The 13,777-nt window shown below is 57.4% G+C and overlaps 4 protein-coding genes across 4 annotated transcripts; all 4 read left to right on the forward strand.

Moving 5' to 3' along the window:
- Nucleotides 1–223: 223 nt before the first annotated feature.
- NCU09657 (hypothetical protein) lies at nucleotides 224–5,746 on the forward strand. The gene is made up of 3 exons (XM_953630.2): nucleotides 224–630; nucleotides 1,037–5,106; nucleotides 5,176–5,746. The coding sequence occupies exons 1-3, from the start codon at nucleotides 515–517 to the stop codon at nucleotides 5,487–5,489; spliced, it is 4,500 nt and encodes a 1,499-aa protein (XP_958723.1). The 5' UTR covers nucleotides 224–514; the 3' UTR covers nucleotides 5,490–5,746.
- A 258-nt stretch (nucleotides 5,747–6,004) lies between these two features.
- Nucleotides 6,005–9,665, forward strand: NCU09658 (hypothetical protein). The gene has a single exon (XM_953631.2). The coding sequence runs from the start codon at nucleotides 6,300–6,302 to the stop codon at nucleotides 9,345–9,347; it is 3,048 nt and encodes a 1,015-aa protein (XP_958724.1). The 5' UTR covers nucleotides 6,005–6,299; the 3' UTR covers nucleotides 9,348–9,665.
- A 412-nt stretch (nucleotides 9,666–10,077) lies between these two features.
- NCU09659 (5'-nucleotidase) lies at nucleotides 10,078–12,301 on the forward strand. Its single transcript, XM_953632.2, has 2 exons — nucleotides 10,078–10,242; nucleotides 10,308–12,301. Exon 2 carries the CDS (start codon nucleotides 10,499–10,501, stop codon nucleotides 12,200–12,202), a length of 1,704 nt encoding a protein of 567 aa, XP_958725.1. The 5' UTR covers nucleotides 10,078–10,242; nucleotides 10,308–10,498; the 3' UTR covers nucleotides 12,203–12,301.
- A 623-nt stretch (nucleotides 12,302–12,924) lies between these two features.
- On the forward strand, nucleotides 12,925–13,582 carry NCU09660 (hypothetical protein; the record flags this gene model as incomplete). The annotated part of the gene is made up of 1 exon (XM_953633.2): nucleotides 12,925–13,582. Exon 1 carries the CDS (start codon nucleotides 13,040–13,042, stop codon nucleotides 13,580–13,582), a length of 543 nt encoding a protein of 180 aa, XP_958726.1. The 5' UTR covers nucleotides 12,925–13,039.
- Between the last annotated feature and the right edge of the window lie 195 nt (nucleotides 13,583–13,777).

A 13,777-nucleotide genomic window follows, 5' to 3' on the forward strand; every position in this document is an offset into this window, starting at 1 on the left:
AACCGTCGTCACCAGTCACCGCGTGCTGAAATCTGCAAAGCGCAACCAACCCCGGCGCCCCAGTCGCGAAAGTTTCAAGCTTTGATAGCAAGCCGTAACAGATTTACCGTACAGATCCTCCAGTCTTTTGCACCATTTTCGCCCTGAACCCACCGCGAATAATTGTCGCATTTTACGCCTTTTTACACACACCCACCCACCCACGGCACCCACCCACCCACCCACCAACTCTGACCTCGCTCCTCACGCAGTCTCAGCAAAGCCAAGCGCCAGTGCAGACTTCTTTCCTTCGCAAGAGTCCAACTAAGTCAGTCAAAGTCCACAGTCAATTGACCTTTTTTTCCCACTCGTCCACCTCCACCACCACCGCCACCACCACTACCTACCTAACCACAATCTCCTCGCTTTGCACACGCACACACACACACACACACGCGCGCTACGAGCAGTACGTTGTCCACCGTCACCACCACCACTAGCATCATTTTCATCATCACCATCTTCCTCAATCAAGATGCCTACGCAGCTACCATCGAGCTTTGCCTCTGCGGCCGCCGGCCAAACCACCAGAGGAGACGCCAGATCCGGTGCCCGAGGCGATTCCGTCCGAGGTGCGGGCAGCGGCGAATGGTGAGCATCCAGCCCATGTCTACCTACCTACCTACCTCTACCTATGCTACGCTATGCAGTATACACCTTCTACACTTGAAGCCTGGATCAGTACTAGCTCCGGTCCAGTTGTCTTCTTGCGTGGAGGAGGGAGAGAGAGAGAGAGAGAGAGAGAGAGAGAGGGAGAGATGAGGACGGAGGGCCATCTTCTTCCATGTCTTCCTTCTCGTGTGGGAGAAACCAGGCAGAGACAGATGAATTATCTTCCCACTTCGCCAGCCACGAGACACGTCTATCTCTTTCCTCTCTACCCTGCCCTACCCCTCCATCCTCCTTCATTCTGATCCCTACCATCACATTTTTGCTAGTGAAAACAAACCTCAATACGAACTGAGCACCAGCCGCTGACACGTCACCACATCTCCAGGGCTCGTTCGAACGGCACCAGAACCTTCCGCCGCTCATCCACCACGCCCTTCAACAACCAGTCTGCCGCCGCTAGCAACCCGACTGATGCCACACAGAACCCCGCTCTAGACAGTAACAGCATCAACAACATTAGCGCCGCCTCGCAACCCGCTCCTCCCGCGCCCGACCAGCACCAGCAGCAGCAGAACAACCAGCAGCAGCAGCAGAACACGGGTCCCCTCCGCTACTCCAAGGACGAACTCTACGAGATCTACAAGCATAGTGCCGAGGCAGCCAACAACATCGACATGTCGTCTCTCTTTGCGCCCTCGTGGAATCCCAACCAGACTAACGGCACAGCTTCGCGCGTGTGGGGCAAGACCAGCGATTCCCCGCACGTCCCCCAAGATCCTACCGTCTGTTGGGATCCGAACGGCACCGTCAAGCCCATCGGCCTCGAGCCCATGACTGCGGAGGAGCGCGACATGTTTGCCACCGACGTGAACTCGACCTTGAAGCCGCCCCAGCAGCAGAACAAGGAGGGCGTGCAGGGTATACAGAACGGCGGGCGCAAGACCTCCATTAGCGCCAACACGAGCAACTTCTCCACAGCTTCGCCCGCCACTGCTTCGAGACCCGCCACCCGACGCCGCGAGACCGTCGATACGAATCCCTTTCCAAGCTCGGCCGTTGCCTCCCCGACCACCGCCGGCCGTTTCCCCCGAGACGATCCCTGGCTCCCTCGCCGGAACACCGATCTGAGGGACTCCATCGCCGACGAGCCCGCCGAAGAGACCCTCCCGACGAGATCGCAGCCTTTCGGTCTCACTAGGTCCAATACTGCTGGGTCCAGTGCCTTTGGCAGCTCTGCCTCGCTGTGGGGTCCCGCCGCGACCACCCCCGGCGCGGGCATCGGTGCTTTTGGTAGCTTCGCCCTGAACACCACGTCCGCGATCGGGGAAAAGCGTTTTGGTGGCACGGGGGGAAGTCGTCTGGCCCATTTGATTCCCAAAGACTCGAACGATAGTGTGGCTGCCAATAAGGGAAACGAGTCTGCTCCCGGTACTGATACCAACCGTGGTTGGAGACCCCGCCAGCGTACTGATACTGACCCCTTTGGGCCTGACGACAGTCTGACCGGCAGCGCTATCCTCGGCGGGGCGCAGGACAACAGTCCGCCCGCGTCGTCTCTCCAGCGCAGCGGCGTCTTCGATACTCCTGTCAAGGGTAACAGCGGCGATTTCGGCATGTCGGCTCTCAATCTCGGCAACAACCAGAGCGAGCAGGGAAACGGGCCCGCCAGCCCCTCCGAAACGAACCCGTATCGCAGCCCGCTAGCCGAGCGTGGCGATGAGGGCCATGACGACGCCGAGATCGATCGACTTACCCACAATGCTGCCGGGTCCGAGCCGCAGTCCAACTTCAGCACCCTGTCTCGCGCCTTTGGGGGTGCCCCTTTTGATGGCAGCGACCGCAGCCAAACTTCGAGTGTTGGCGCCAAGGGCTTCCCGACCGTCAACACTCTCGGAGGATGGCCTACTGCTCCTTCGGTCGGTACTCCCGATCGCGAAAGACAGCCCTTCAACAATGCTTTTGGAACCAGCATCTTCAGCCCTATTGGTGATTTGCAGTCTCCTGGTTTTGGTGGCCTTGGTGGTTTTGGCGTTGCTGGTGGTTCGGGACTTGGCCGTGCCAACAAGCTCAGCTCTTTGTTCCCTCCCGCCATGCAGGCTCAGATGCATACTGGCCACGAGCAGGAGAACCTGAGTGATTCTGTTCCGGACCTTAGACAGGCCAATCCTCTTGGTGCTATCGGACGTGGTGCTATTGGTACTCAGCCTCGCGATGCCGCTAGCCCCATGAGAGCTGGTAGAGGTGCCTTTGAGGACTTGTTCCCCGGTACCGATGCTATAAAGTCGCCCTTCACGAGCGGCGAGCACCAGCCTGGTCTGACGTCCACGGCGCCCTCTTCGGGTTTCCCCGCCACCGCGGCCGGCCCCGCCTTTTCGGCTACCCCTACCGCTGGCGAGCCTGGTCAGCAGCAGCAGCGTACCATGGTCATGCCTGATCGCATGCGTTGGGTCTACCTGGATCCTCAAGGACAGATGCAGGGACCCTTCTCTGGCTTGGAGATGAATGACTGGTACAAGGCCAACTTCTTTTCGCCTGACCTCCGTGTCAAGCGTGTGGAGGACCCTGACTTTGAGCCTCTGGGTCAGCTTATCCGGCGCATTGGTAACTCTCGTGAGCCCTTCCTCGTTCCTCAGATGGGCATTCCTCACGGACCCCCGCCTTCGGCCGGTCCTTTCGCTCTCGGCGGTGCTGCTGAGGCCATTCCTCCCCTTCAGGGTGCTTTCCCGTCTTTCGGCAGAACCTTGACCGCTGCTCAGCAGAACGACTTGGAGCGTAGGAAGCAGGAAGAGCAATTGTATCACGCTAGGCAGCGGGAGTTCCTGCATCATCATCAGAGCTTCGGCCGTCTTCCTCTCCAGCCTGGTATCCCCGGAGCTCTGCACCACCATTCTAGCGCCCACAGCTTGCAGAGCCAGCCTAGCTTTGGCAGCATTACTTCCCCCATTGGTATGCCGCAGCCTCCCATCGGCGCTATTGGCCCCAACTCCGGCTTCTTCGAGGCCCCCGTTAGCCTGGGTCAGGCCCCTGCCCAGCCCGGCTTGGGTCCCGATCTCTTCGCTTCTGACCTGAACTTGGGTGAGCGCCAGTTGCTGGCTAACCTTCAGGCCAATGGTGGTCTCCCTGGCTCCTTTCCTGCCCAGCCCATTGGTGCCCCCATCGGCGACAACTCGTCTCTCCGCAGCAACCTCCCTTCCGTCGATCAGCTCCGCAATGACGAGCAGGGTTTCAACACTAAGCTCAAGGAGTTCCACGAGCTTCGCGCCCAGCACGATGCTGAGGAGGCCGCCGCCCAGGCCAGTGCTGCTGCTGCCCAGGAAGTCCTCCAGGAGGTGAAGGAGGAAGCTTCCAAGCTCAATGAGGACCCCAAGGCTGCTCCCGCCTCTGCCCAAGAGACTGTCAAGCCTTCCAAGAAGCAGACCCAAGAGACTAAGGAGGTCCCCGCTGCTAAGGAGGCCGCTCCCCAAGTCGAGGTTTCCTTGACCGAGAAGATCAGAAAGACTCAGGCCGAGAACAATGCTGCCAAGCTCGCTCAGCAGGCCGCGGCTTCGGGCCTTCCCATGCCCTTCCCTCCTCCTCCCCAGGCTAACACGCCCCTTGCTGCCCCCACTGCTCAACGTCCTGCCTCGCAGCTCCCTGCTAGATACGGCGAGCGCTCTGGTTCTGGCACTCCCGACACCACGTCTGATGCTTCCGTCCTTGCCCCTCCCCCTACCGCTCCCTGGGCCGGCACTGAGACTCAGAAGGGCCCCAGCCTGAAGGAGATTCAGGAGGCCGAGGCCAAGAAGGCTGCCAAGAAGGAAGAGGCGGCCGCTGCCGCTCGTCGTGCTGCTCTTGAGCAGGAGGCTGCCGCTCTCCGTGAGCGCGAGAAGGCTGCTGCTGCTGCCCACATCGGTCTGCCCGCTACCAGCACCTGGGGTACTGGTTCCCCCGTCGGCGCCCCCGCTTCTGGTAGTCCCTGGAAGCAGCCTGCCGCTGCCAAGGTCGCCACCACCACCACGGGCTCTAAGAAGACCCTTGCCGAGATCCAGCGCGAGGAGGAGCTGCGCAAGCAGAAGGCCAAGGAGGCGGCCATGCAGGCCAGCGTCATCTCGGGTTCTGCCCTTGGTAAGCGTTATGCCGACCTGGCCAGCAAGACTTCCTCGCCCTCTGCGCCCCCCGGCATGGTCACTCCCGGCGCTGCTGCTCAGGCTGCTGCTGCTGCGGCGGCGGCCTCTTCTGTTGGTGGCGGTTGGTCTACTGTTGGGGCGGGTGGCAAGGTTAAGATTCCCACTGGCCCGGCTGCGACCAGCCGGCCTGTTAGCACTGCGCCTGTCAAGACTACCGTGACCCCGGCTGCAAAGGTTGTGGCCAAGCCTGCGCCCGCCGCGCTCAAGGATGCCAAGAATGTGGCTATGGAGGAGTTCAAGAAGTGGTTGCATCGTGAGCTGTCCAGGGGTTTGAACGGTGTTAATGACAGTATGTCCTCTCCCTCTTGCTCATCTCTTTTGCTTTGGTATAAGTCACTAACAATGGTGTCATCTACAGTCGAAACCTTTGCCTCTACCCTCCTCGAGCTCCCCCTCGACGTGTCCATTCTCTCGGAGTGTGTCTACGGCTTTTCCACCACCATGGATGGCCGCCACTTTGCCGAGGAGTTTGTCCGTCGGCGCAAGCTCGCCGACAAGGGCATTGTCGAGAAGGATTCCAACACTGGCGCCATGTCTTCTAGCAATGGTGGTTGGTCCGAGGTGGCCAAGAAGGGTGGTAACGGCGCGCAGAGCCAAGTCAAGGAAGATCCCATGGCTGCGGTGCCTGGATTCCGAGTTGTTCAGGCCAAGAAGGGCAAGGGCAAGAAATAGTCGTCTGCCAATGTTGCCTTTGGATCGGAGATTTTTTTTGGAAGGGTGATGATGCTATAGTAGAGGGGGGATGTACAGGATGACGAAGGAAAAGTTGTCTTTTGGCTGCCAGCAGCTGACTGACGTAGGATGGTCAAGCGTCAAGCGTTCTATGGTTACTTGCCAGTATGTTACGGATAGTGTAGTATAGCGGTATCAGTAGCAGCGATGAGATGTATTGACTGTACGTGGTCTTTACTAGTACTATTCGGTTTCCCTTGTTACGCGTCCATGTATGTGGTGACGATGACTCCGAGTTGTGACTTGTGGTATGCACGTTGAGCCTCACCGAGTGCTCTCCAGCCCAGCCTGCCGTCCACATAATGTTAATGTGGAGAAGACATGGGAGTTCAGCCTTATGTAAGCGGTAAGTCTTGGCGATGGAAAAAGTGCGTCACAATGCCAAGACTGGGGTCTGGCAGATCTCGCGGGCCTGTGCCCCTCCCCCCATTTATATTTTTTTTGCGGTTGCTCCAGCGGCGATCGGGTGCCCGCCGCCGCCTGAAGAAAATGTTTTGACATTGGATCCATTCAGTTGCGATAAGGATTGGGGGACCCCTCTATCAATCAGATAGATTGTGATTTCCAATCAACAACAGAAACCCCCCCTTCTTCCATTCCACTTTCTACTGCTTTCGTCTGCCTTCTCACTGGGCGTTTGTTTCCTTCACATTCAGACTGGGCTTTGGGGATGAGATAGACACAAACAGTTTTGATACCCTTTTTTCTTCCGTCCTATCTCGATACCCCTCACCTCTCAGCATAAGCACAATGACGGACACCACGACGACAAGCCTGCTTGACCAGGTCCGCTCAGGCCACTACGTCCCCGTCCTCACCACCGAGCCCGCAAAGACGCTCATCAAGTCATACGTCAACACCCTCTACGACTCCGAATCACAGCAGCAGAATGTCGTCGACACACCAGCCCAGGACAAACTTGCCGTCGCCCTCTCAGCATTCAACACCTTCCTGCAAATAAACGTCACTGGCCCTGTTCCCAATGGCCTTGCCCAAGTCGAGGAGGAGTTCACCACCGCAGCATCCAGCAAAACCTCCAAGAGCAAGCCCCTTCAGCAAACTCGCAAACTGTGCATCTCGTCCCTCGACGTCGATGGCGTGTCGGTTTATCAGTACATTCCCTCCATTGAACTGTTTGGCCTAGCACGATGGGTTCTCAGCACGCAATTGGGAGACGAAGCGGAGGTCAAGGGATTGGAAGGCGAGCCGCTGGAGTGGTTGAAGTTGAGAGTGGATGTCTGGCATTACAAACTCATCACCCAGCCGAGCTTGGGACCGGGGAGCATCTTCAACAAGATTCTGCAATGGTGCGAGGTGCCGAGCTTGCAGGGAAAGATTGAGCTAGGATTGGAGGTTGTCCAAGGGGAAGTCACAGGGCAGGACAACAAGGAAATGAAAGTCAAGTGGCTGGTCGAAAAGGCCAATGTGCACATCATGTTGGGCCAAGATGTAAAGGCAAAGGAAGCAATTCAAAAGGCGGCCGACGTCAACAAGTTCCAGTACATGTTGAGCGGTGCGCTTGGAAAGAGGACCAAGTTCCAGGAAAAGGCCACCAGTCAGCTTGTGGTTCTTGCAAAGAGTGCGGAGGAGAAGAAGGAGGAGAGCGAGGAGGAGACAGACGCCAAGCCCAAGGCCGTGGAACTCAACGACGACACTCTGTTGGACGACCTGCAGTTCACCAAGGGCGAGCTGGGAAAACACGGCGAAACAGACGACAAGACCGGCCTTCCTGCCGAACTCAAGGACCTCGAGCCCGATGCGCAACCCCAGCTTTCTCCGCTGGATCAGATCATCCTGCTGACCGAGGCCACGCTCAAGGACGCCTTCAGCCCTAGCGATTCCCTGACCTCCGAGGAGGTCTTGCCTTTTGCCGTGAGAGTCATCAACGACAAGAGCACCAATTGGCAAATTTACACGCAAGCCCTGCTCGTAAGGTCGCGCATCGAGATGCATCGCTCCAGGACGATCGAGCGTGGTGTCCTCCAGATGCAGGCCGTGGTTGATCAGGTTATTGTCGACACCACTGCGGCTGCTCCCACTTCAGAGTCCAACGAGAAGGAGGAGAAGAAGTCTGACGTCCCGGCCATCAAGATCTCGGCTGATGGAGAGGTCATCGAGGACAAGGCGGCTGCTGCCAGCAAGCCCACTTCATTCTTCCCCGCTGCTAAGCCCGAGGATTCGGCGCCGGCGCATGTCCGTCTGCAGTACATTCACGCTCTCAGCTCGCCACCCAGATGGCATCTGGAGTCTGAGTTGGCCTACTCGTGGGCTGGAGTTGGTTCGCTGGTGTCGGCCCTCGAGATCTTCAAGCGTCTTCGCCTCTGGGCCGAAGTCGCCCTTTGTCTTGCTGCCAACGCCCGTCATGATGACGAAGACGGCCGTGGAGCGGGCGGTGAGGAGAAGGGCAAGGCCATCGTCAGGTGGCGGTTGTTCCACCGCACGGGTGTCACGACTGCTGAGGAAGATGCCGAGGCGGACGATGAGGTTGAGAACGAGACGTTGGATATCTCCAACTTCAAGGAGGCCGACTTCCAGGGTCCAGAGCGTGTGCCTCCTCCCCCCAACGCGCCTCGTCTGTTCTGCATCCTGGGTGAAATGGAGGACAAGCCGGAGCATTACGAGCGCGCGTGGGAGATTTCCGGTCAACGGTACGCTAGAGCACAGAAGTCATTGGGCGAGTACTGGCTTTCCAAGCAGCAGATCTTCAAAGCCCGCGATGCCTACCGCAAGGCCGTTGTCGTCAACCGCATGTCTTCCGAGCTTTGGAACCGCCTCGGTGACATTTCTCTCCGCCTAGGCGACTTTGCCGAAGCTGCCGAGTCCTTCAGCCGGGGTATCGCAGCTGCCGACAACCTCGCTGGCGGTGAAGACGCCCGCACGTGGTCCAACCTCGGCTCGGCTCTCTACTCCCTCTACGTCGAGCGCGTCAGAGAACTCAAAGCCGAGCGTGAAGCTGCCGCCAGCGCCCCCGAACCCGTCAGGGAGTCCTCCAGTTCCGATGAGGTCCTCCCCGACGAAGACGACACCTACATCGCCAACCCCGAGCAATCCCAAACCGACCCCAGCAAACGCTCCCCCGCCACTCTTCTCTCCCAATCCCTAGCGGCTTACAAGCGCGGCGCCTCCATCGCCAACGACAACTGGCGCATCTGGGACAACGTCATCACCCTCGCCTCGCGCGTGCACCCGCCCGCCGTCTCCGAGATTATCCTGGCTCTGAACCACATCATCAAGATCCGGGCCTCCGAAGACGCCCTCGACATTGCCGTTCTGCACTTGCTTTTGCGCGAGTGCGTCTTCGGTAAGGAGGTGCCCACTAAAGACGGGGTGTACGACCCGCCCCGCGGCAGCCAGGAGCGCGCCGTCTGCGAGTTGCTGGAGAAACAAGTCGCGCCGCTGATCACCAAGAGACACGAGCTCTGGAAAGTCATCGCCTTTGCGCGGGAATGGAGGCGTGATTACGGGGGTACCATCGACGCTGCCGAACGTGCCTGGCGTGCGGCGGTGGGTAGTGCGTCGACTGGTGGTGGGTTGCTTCCGTCTGCGGGGACGGGAGAAGGGACTGAGAAGAGCTGGTTGGAGGACCGGGAGGCTTGGAAGACGATGCTGGAACGGACGAAGGATTATGTTAATCTGTTGAAGGATCATTGGGAGGACGTGCCGGAGATAGGAGGGAAGTGGAAGGGGAAGGCGAAACTTGCGATTAGGAGTGTTCAGAGGAAGGCGAGGGAGGCGTGGGAGGGCAGTAAGGAGTGGAATGAGTTGGAAGATTTGTTGAAAAAGGTTGAACAGGCTTGAATTGACGGGTTGTGGGTTTGAAGGTGATCAGAATGAAGTGAGAGCATTGGTAAGCAAAAAAAAAGATATGGGTTGCTGGTAGGATACAATTCAAAAATACAAAAGGGGGCATGGGATAAGGTAGGTATTTTTGGTATAAAGTTCATATGCAAATGGCATCTTCACATCATGTATAGAGGTAGGAAGGATACACAGACGATCCATTAATTCAAGTTCCTTCCTACCTACCTATCCGATTCTTGCGGCTGGAACTCTTAAGGGTTACTTTGCTGAATCTACGTCAGTCCAAAAGAGACGGGAGCTATAAAAACAGAAATGGAGACAAAGAAACCGCGTTGTGATGGTCGAGCGGCAAGAGGGTGAACGAGTATCCAATTAGATCTACCTACACAGTAGAAGAATGGCGGTCTGGTTAATTCGACGACAATCCCAAGCCAACGTGATGTGAAGGAAAGAAGACAAAGACATGGACGCTACCGTTGAAGCGGCACGACGTCGCAAAAAACCGTTTGACAGTCACGTGGCGGATGTACACTACTTGGTGGCTTCAATCTGGGCGCCAAGTAGCAGTGTTTATTTCCAAGAGAAAAGGAATGGCATCACCCTCGAAAAAGAAGAGGCTTACTGAGGTCGGAAGGAGGATAAAAATTCAATAGCGGGCGATAGGTGCCCCTGGTCGGCGGGGCTCGCCTACCACATTCCGGGAAGGTGATAAAAAGATTGTTGAGACATCCGCGCAGCCACGAGCGACGGTCTGCCGATACCCGGACGTGGTGAGCCAATCCGGCGCTGCTTGGGGGTTGCATTGGTGATCCCGACCCCAGGGATTCCCAAGATACAGTGCAACGAGACAAAAGACCGCACGAGAAAAACAAGGCCCGCTGATAGCCAATAGGTCCGCCCACCTGCCCGTTCACTACCACGCTGTCGCAGCGCAGATAAGCTAACGCATGTGCCCAGGCCTTGGCCACCGATCGACATGAGATTGCCGTTGTCGGAGTGGAGGTCCTGTAGGTTTCTGCAAGGAACGAGGCAGACCAGGTTGATATAAAGAGCGAGTGTCGACGTCGGTCGAACGCGGTCCCGAGTCTGTCCGTGTCTGGTTCCTCTTCCTCACCCTCGTGGACGACATCTGGACCTCTCACTTCACGATGGCGTCTCTCGGCAAGCTCCTCTCAACGGCCGGCCTGCTGCTCTTGGGCAGCCATGGCATGTTGGCTTCGGCCGAGGACCACTTGATCAGCGAGCGCAAGCTCTCCAAGCGCTTCATCGACGAGAAGGGTAACTACAACATCTCCTTCTACCACATCAACGATGTCCACGCCCATCTCGATCAGTTCTCCTCCTCTGGCACCGACTGCACCAACCCGGCCAAGGGCTGCTACGGCGGTTATTCCCGCGTCAAGACCATCATCAACGAGACCCGCCCTTCGCACAAGGACTCTCTTGTCCTCAACTGCGGCGATGAGTTTCAGGGCACCATGTTCTTCTCCTACTACGGTGGCGAGAAGATTGCCGAGACCCTCAACCAGATCGGCTTCGACGGCATGACGCTGGGCAACCACGAGTGGGACAAGGGTGATGAAGTGCTCGGCCAGTTCCTCGAGAACCTCACCTTCCCCATCATCTCGGCCAACGTCTTCTCCGACAACGCGCGCCTCAACCGCACCATCAAGCCCTACCACATCTACGAGGAGTATGACCTCGCCATCATCGGCGTCACCACCGAGACCGTGCCCTCCATCTCCTCGCCCGGCCCGGGCACCAAGTTCACCGACGCTATCCAGGCCGTCCAGGACACCATCGACCACATCCGCTCCACCACCTCCATCAAGCGCATTGCCGCCATCACGCACATTGGGTACGACGAGGACCAGCGTCTCGCCAAGGAAACCACGGGTCTCTACCTCATCATGGGCGGCCACAGTCACACCCCTCTCGGCGACTTCCCCGGTGCCGTGGGTCCTTACCCGACCATTGTCAAGAACAAGGACGGCGACGAGGTATTCATCGTTACCGCCTACCGCTGGGGCGAGTACTTGGGATACATCGACGTCACCTACGACGCCGATGGCAAGATCCTCGAGTACCATGGCGGTCCGATCCACCTGACCAACACCACCAAGCAAGATGAGGGTCTCCAGAAGCAAATCGACGCGTGGCGCGTGCCCTTCGAGGAGTACTCCAAGCAGGTGGTCGGCACCAGCAACGTCGTTCTCGAGCAGTCCACCTGCCAGTCCAAGGAGTGCACCTTTGGCGACTTCATCTGCGACGCCATGCTTGACTACCGCCTTAACGCTTCCACCGATGGTCTCGCCCCCTCGTTCGCCCTCACCAACTCCGGTGGTATTCGTGCCTCGATTGACGTCGGCCCGATCACCCGCGGCGAGGTCCTCACTGCTTTCCCCTTCGGCAACGCCGTCGTCGAAATCACTCTCTCCGGCCAACAACTTTGGGACGTCCTCGCTGGTATCGTCGCTCGTGTCAACAAGGCCAACGGCAAGGCCGTCACGTCTTTCCTCCAGGTCTCCCGCGGCATCAAGATCGAGTATCAGCCTACCAACTCTCCTGACAACGGCGTCGGTACGCTGGCTGCTGTCACCATCGGCGGCGAGAAGCTGGACATGACGAAGCAGTACAAGGTGGTCACCATTGACTTTGTCGCCGGTGGGGGAGACAACTTCTTCGCTGAGGCGATCAGCAACTTGGTGGTGCTGGATACCTTGGATGAGGTCCTGGTGAACTACATCAAGGAGAAGACGCCGGTGGATGTGGAGTTGGATGGCCGCATTGCTCCCTACAGCAAGTGTGGTGGACGCAAGAAGTCCAAGAAGGTGAGAAGGGAGAGGGAGTAAAAGGGTACGATTTATGACGGATTATCTGTATTGTAATGATTGTTGATTAGATGATGTAATGTGTTGATGTCTGAAGTAACAAGATGGAGATGTGATTTTCTGTGATGGATGTGGAAGGGAAGTGACAAAGTGATGCCTCCGGCGACCCCATCCCAGGAGGGACGTCGTTTCCCTCAAACGGGGATGCCGTGATTGAGATTTCATTTCGGTCAATCATCTGACCTTGGTACCTTCCCCACCGGAAAGCGCCTTTCAACCCAACACGACGTCACACAACTGAGGCCCTCTTCCCGCTTTTGGGACGGTTTCCTTCTCAGTCTTTCTTGGTGTCGGCAAGTGAACATCTCACTTTCGAACCGCTTTTCTCCCTTATCTCGTAGTTCAAGGGCTGACACACAGTGTTCTATCAGACATCCAGCTTGTGATCTGGTCCCAAGACCCAACAACAATTGACTTTCCGCAGTTGAAAGACCTAGGTAGACAAATAAGACTGGAACGCATCAGCCGAAGATTTTCTCGAATTACAATGTTAGGTACGGTAGGTAGAGGCAGGTAGTCAAGGAAACGAGTGGCGCTTTGTTGAATTTCAAAGGGTCGTCCCGCTCTTCCCGCTACAAACAATAGCATGTGCAGTCCTTTTGTGGCGTCTTTGTTGTTTTGTATGATGCTTCAAGGAGGAGTACCACCAGACGGGCAGCTGTATGATGCAGGTAGGTAGGTATAAATCCCTACGCCAACCTTCGTCCAAACCTGAGATCATGACACCTATTCCCAGCTCCAACAACCACATTCATCCAGCACAACCAGTTAGGTAATTACAAGACCACAACCAACAAAATGATCCTTACCACCCTCCTCGCCCTCTTTCTCGCTCTAGTAGCAACCACCACCACTGCCCTCCCTGCCGCCGAAGTCTCCTCTGACCCTCTCACCAACGCCACCCTCACCACCCGTGACGACAAGCATTGGGCATGCCTCAACTTCTCCCCCGCCATCGACCAATCCTCCGGCGGCTCCCCCAAATGGGGCGACTGTCTCCAACTGCGCGCCAACATCGCCTCGGGCGGGTCGTGGACATTCTGGTCAGGCCGCCACACGGTCATCGCCTCGTATGGGACCTGCGTCATCGGTGTTGAGACTGCCAAGGGCACGTTGGCAGGGACCTTGACACAGATAGGAAATATCGATTTGATCCAGATTGTTGAGTCCACGGAGGCCATGATCATTCGCCAGGGCGGAAATCGGGTTGCTACGGACGGGAATGGGAAGAAGTGGGTGAAATGGGATGCGAAAGTGGGGAGTAAAGGGACGATGGAGTGTTTTCAGCTGGCGTTGAGAAGTAACAGGTTTGCGGTTAATTGGGGACTGTATCATACGTAGGTGCCTGCCTAGTAGGTAGACACAGGAGGGTTGCGAGTAGGTAGGTAGTTAGTCAAAGCTTTGAGGTCAGGTCTATCGGAAAGGGACAGTGGTCGAGCGGTATGGTGCGCAGCTTCCCGTCTGCAATTCCACCAGGGTTAGGCCCAGAGGGACAATGCCGCCTCAGGCTGGGCTGGTCACCGTACTACCCTACAA

Source organism: Neurospora crassa, linkage group IV (genome assembly GCF_000182925.2).
Source record: "Neurospora crassa OR74A linkage group IV, whole genome shotgun sequence".
Lineage (NCBI taxonomy): Eukaryota > Fungi > Ascomycota > Sordariomycetes > Sordariales > Sordariaceae > Neurospora > Neurospora crassa.

Bases quoted from the DNA above. Each gene is read 5' to 3' on its own strand.
- NCU09658 (XM_953631.2), top strand. From the start codon at position 6,300: ATGACGGACACCACGACGACAAGCCTGCTTGACCAGGTCCGCTCAGGC.
- NCU09659 (XM_953632.2), top strand. From the start codon at position 10,499: ATGGCGTCTCTCGGCAAGCTCCTCTCAACGGCCGGCCTGCTGCTCTTG.
- NCU09657 (XM_953630.2), top strand. From the start codon at position 515: ATGCCTACGCAGCTACCATCGAGCTTTGCCTCTGCGGCCGCCGGCCAA. The intron at 631-1,036 runs GTGAGCATCCAG...CCACATCTCCAG, and splicing joins GGTGCGGGCAGCGGCGAATG to GGCTCGTTCGAACGGCACCA. The intron at 5,107-5,175 runs GTATGTCCTCTC...TGTCATCTACAG, and splicing joins TTTGAACGGTGTTAATGACA to TCGAAACCTTTGCCTCTACC.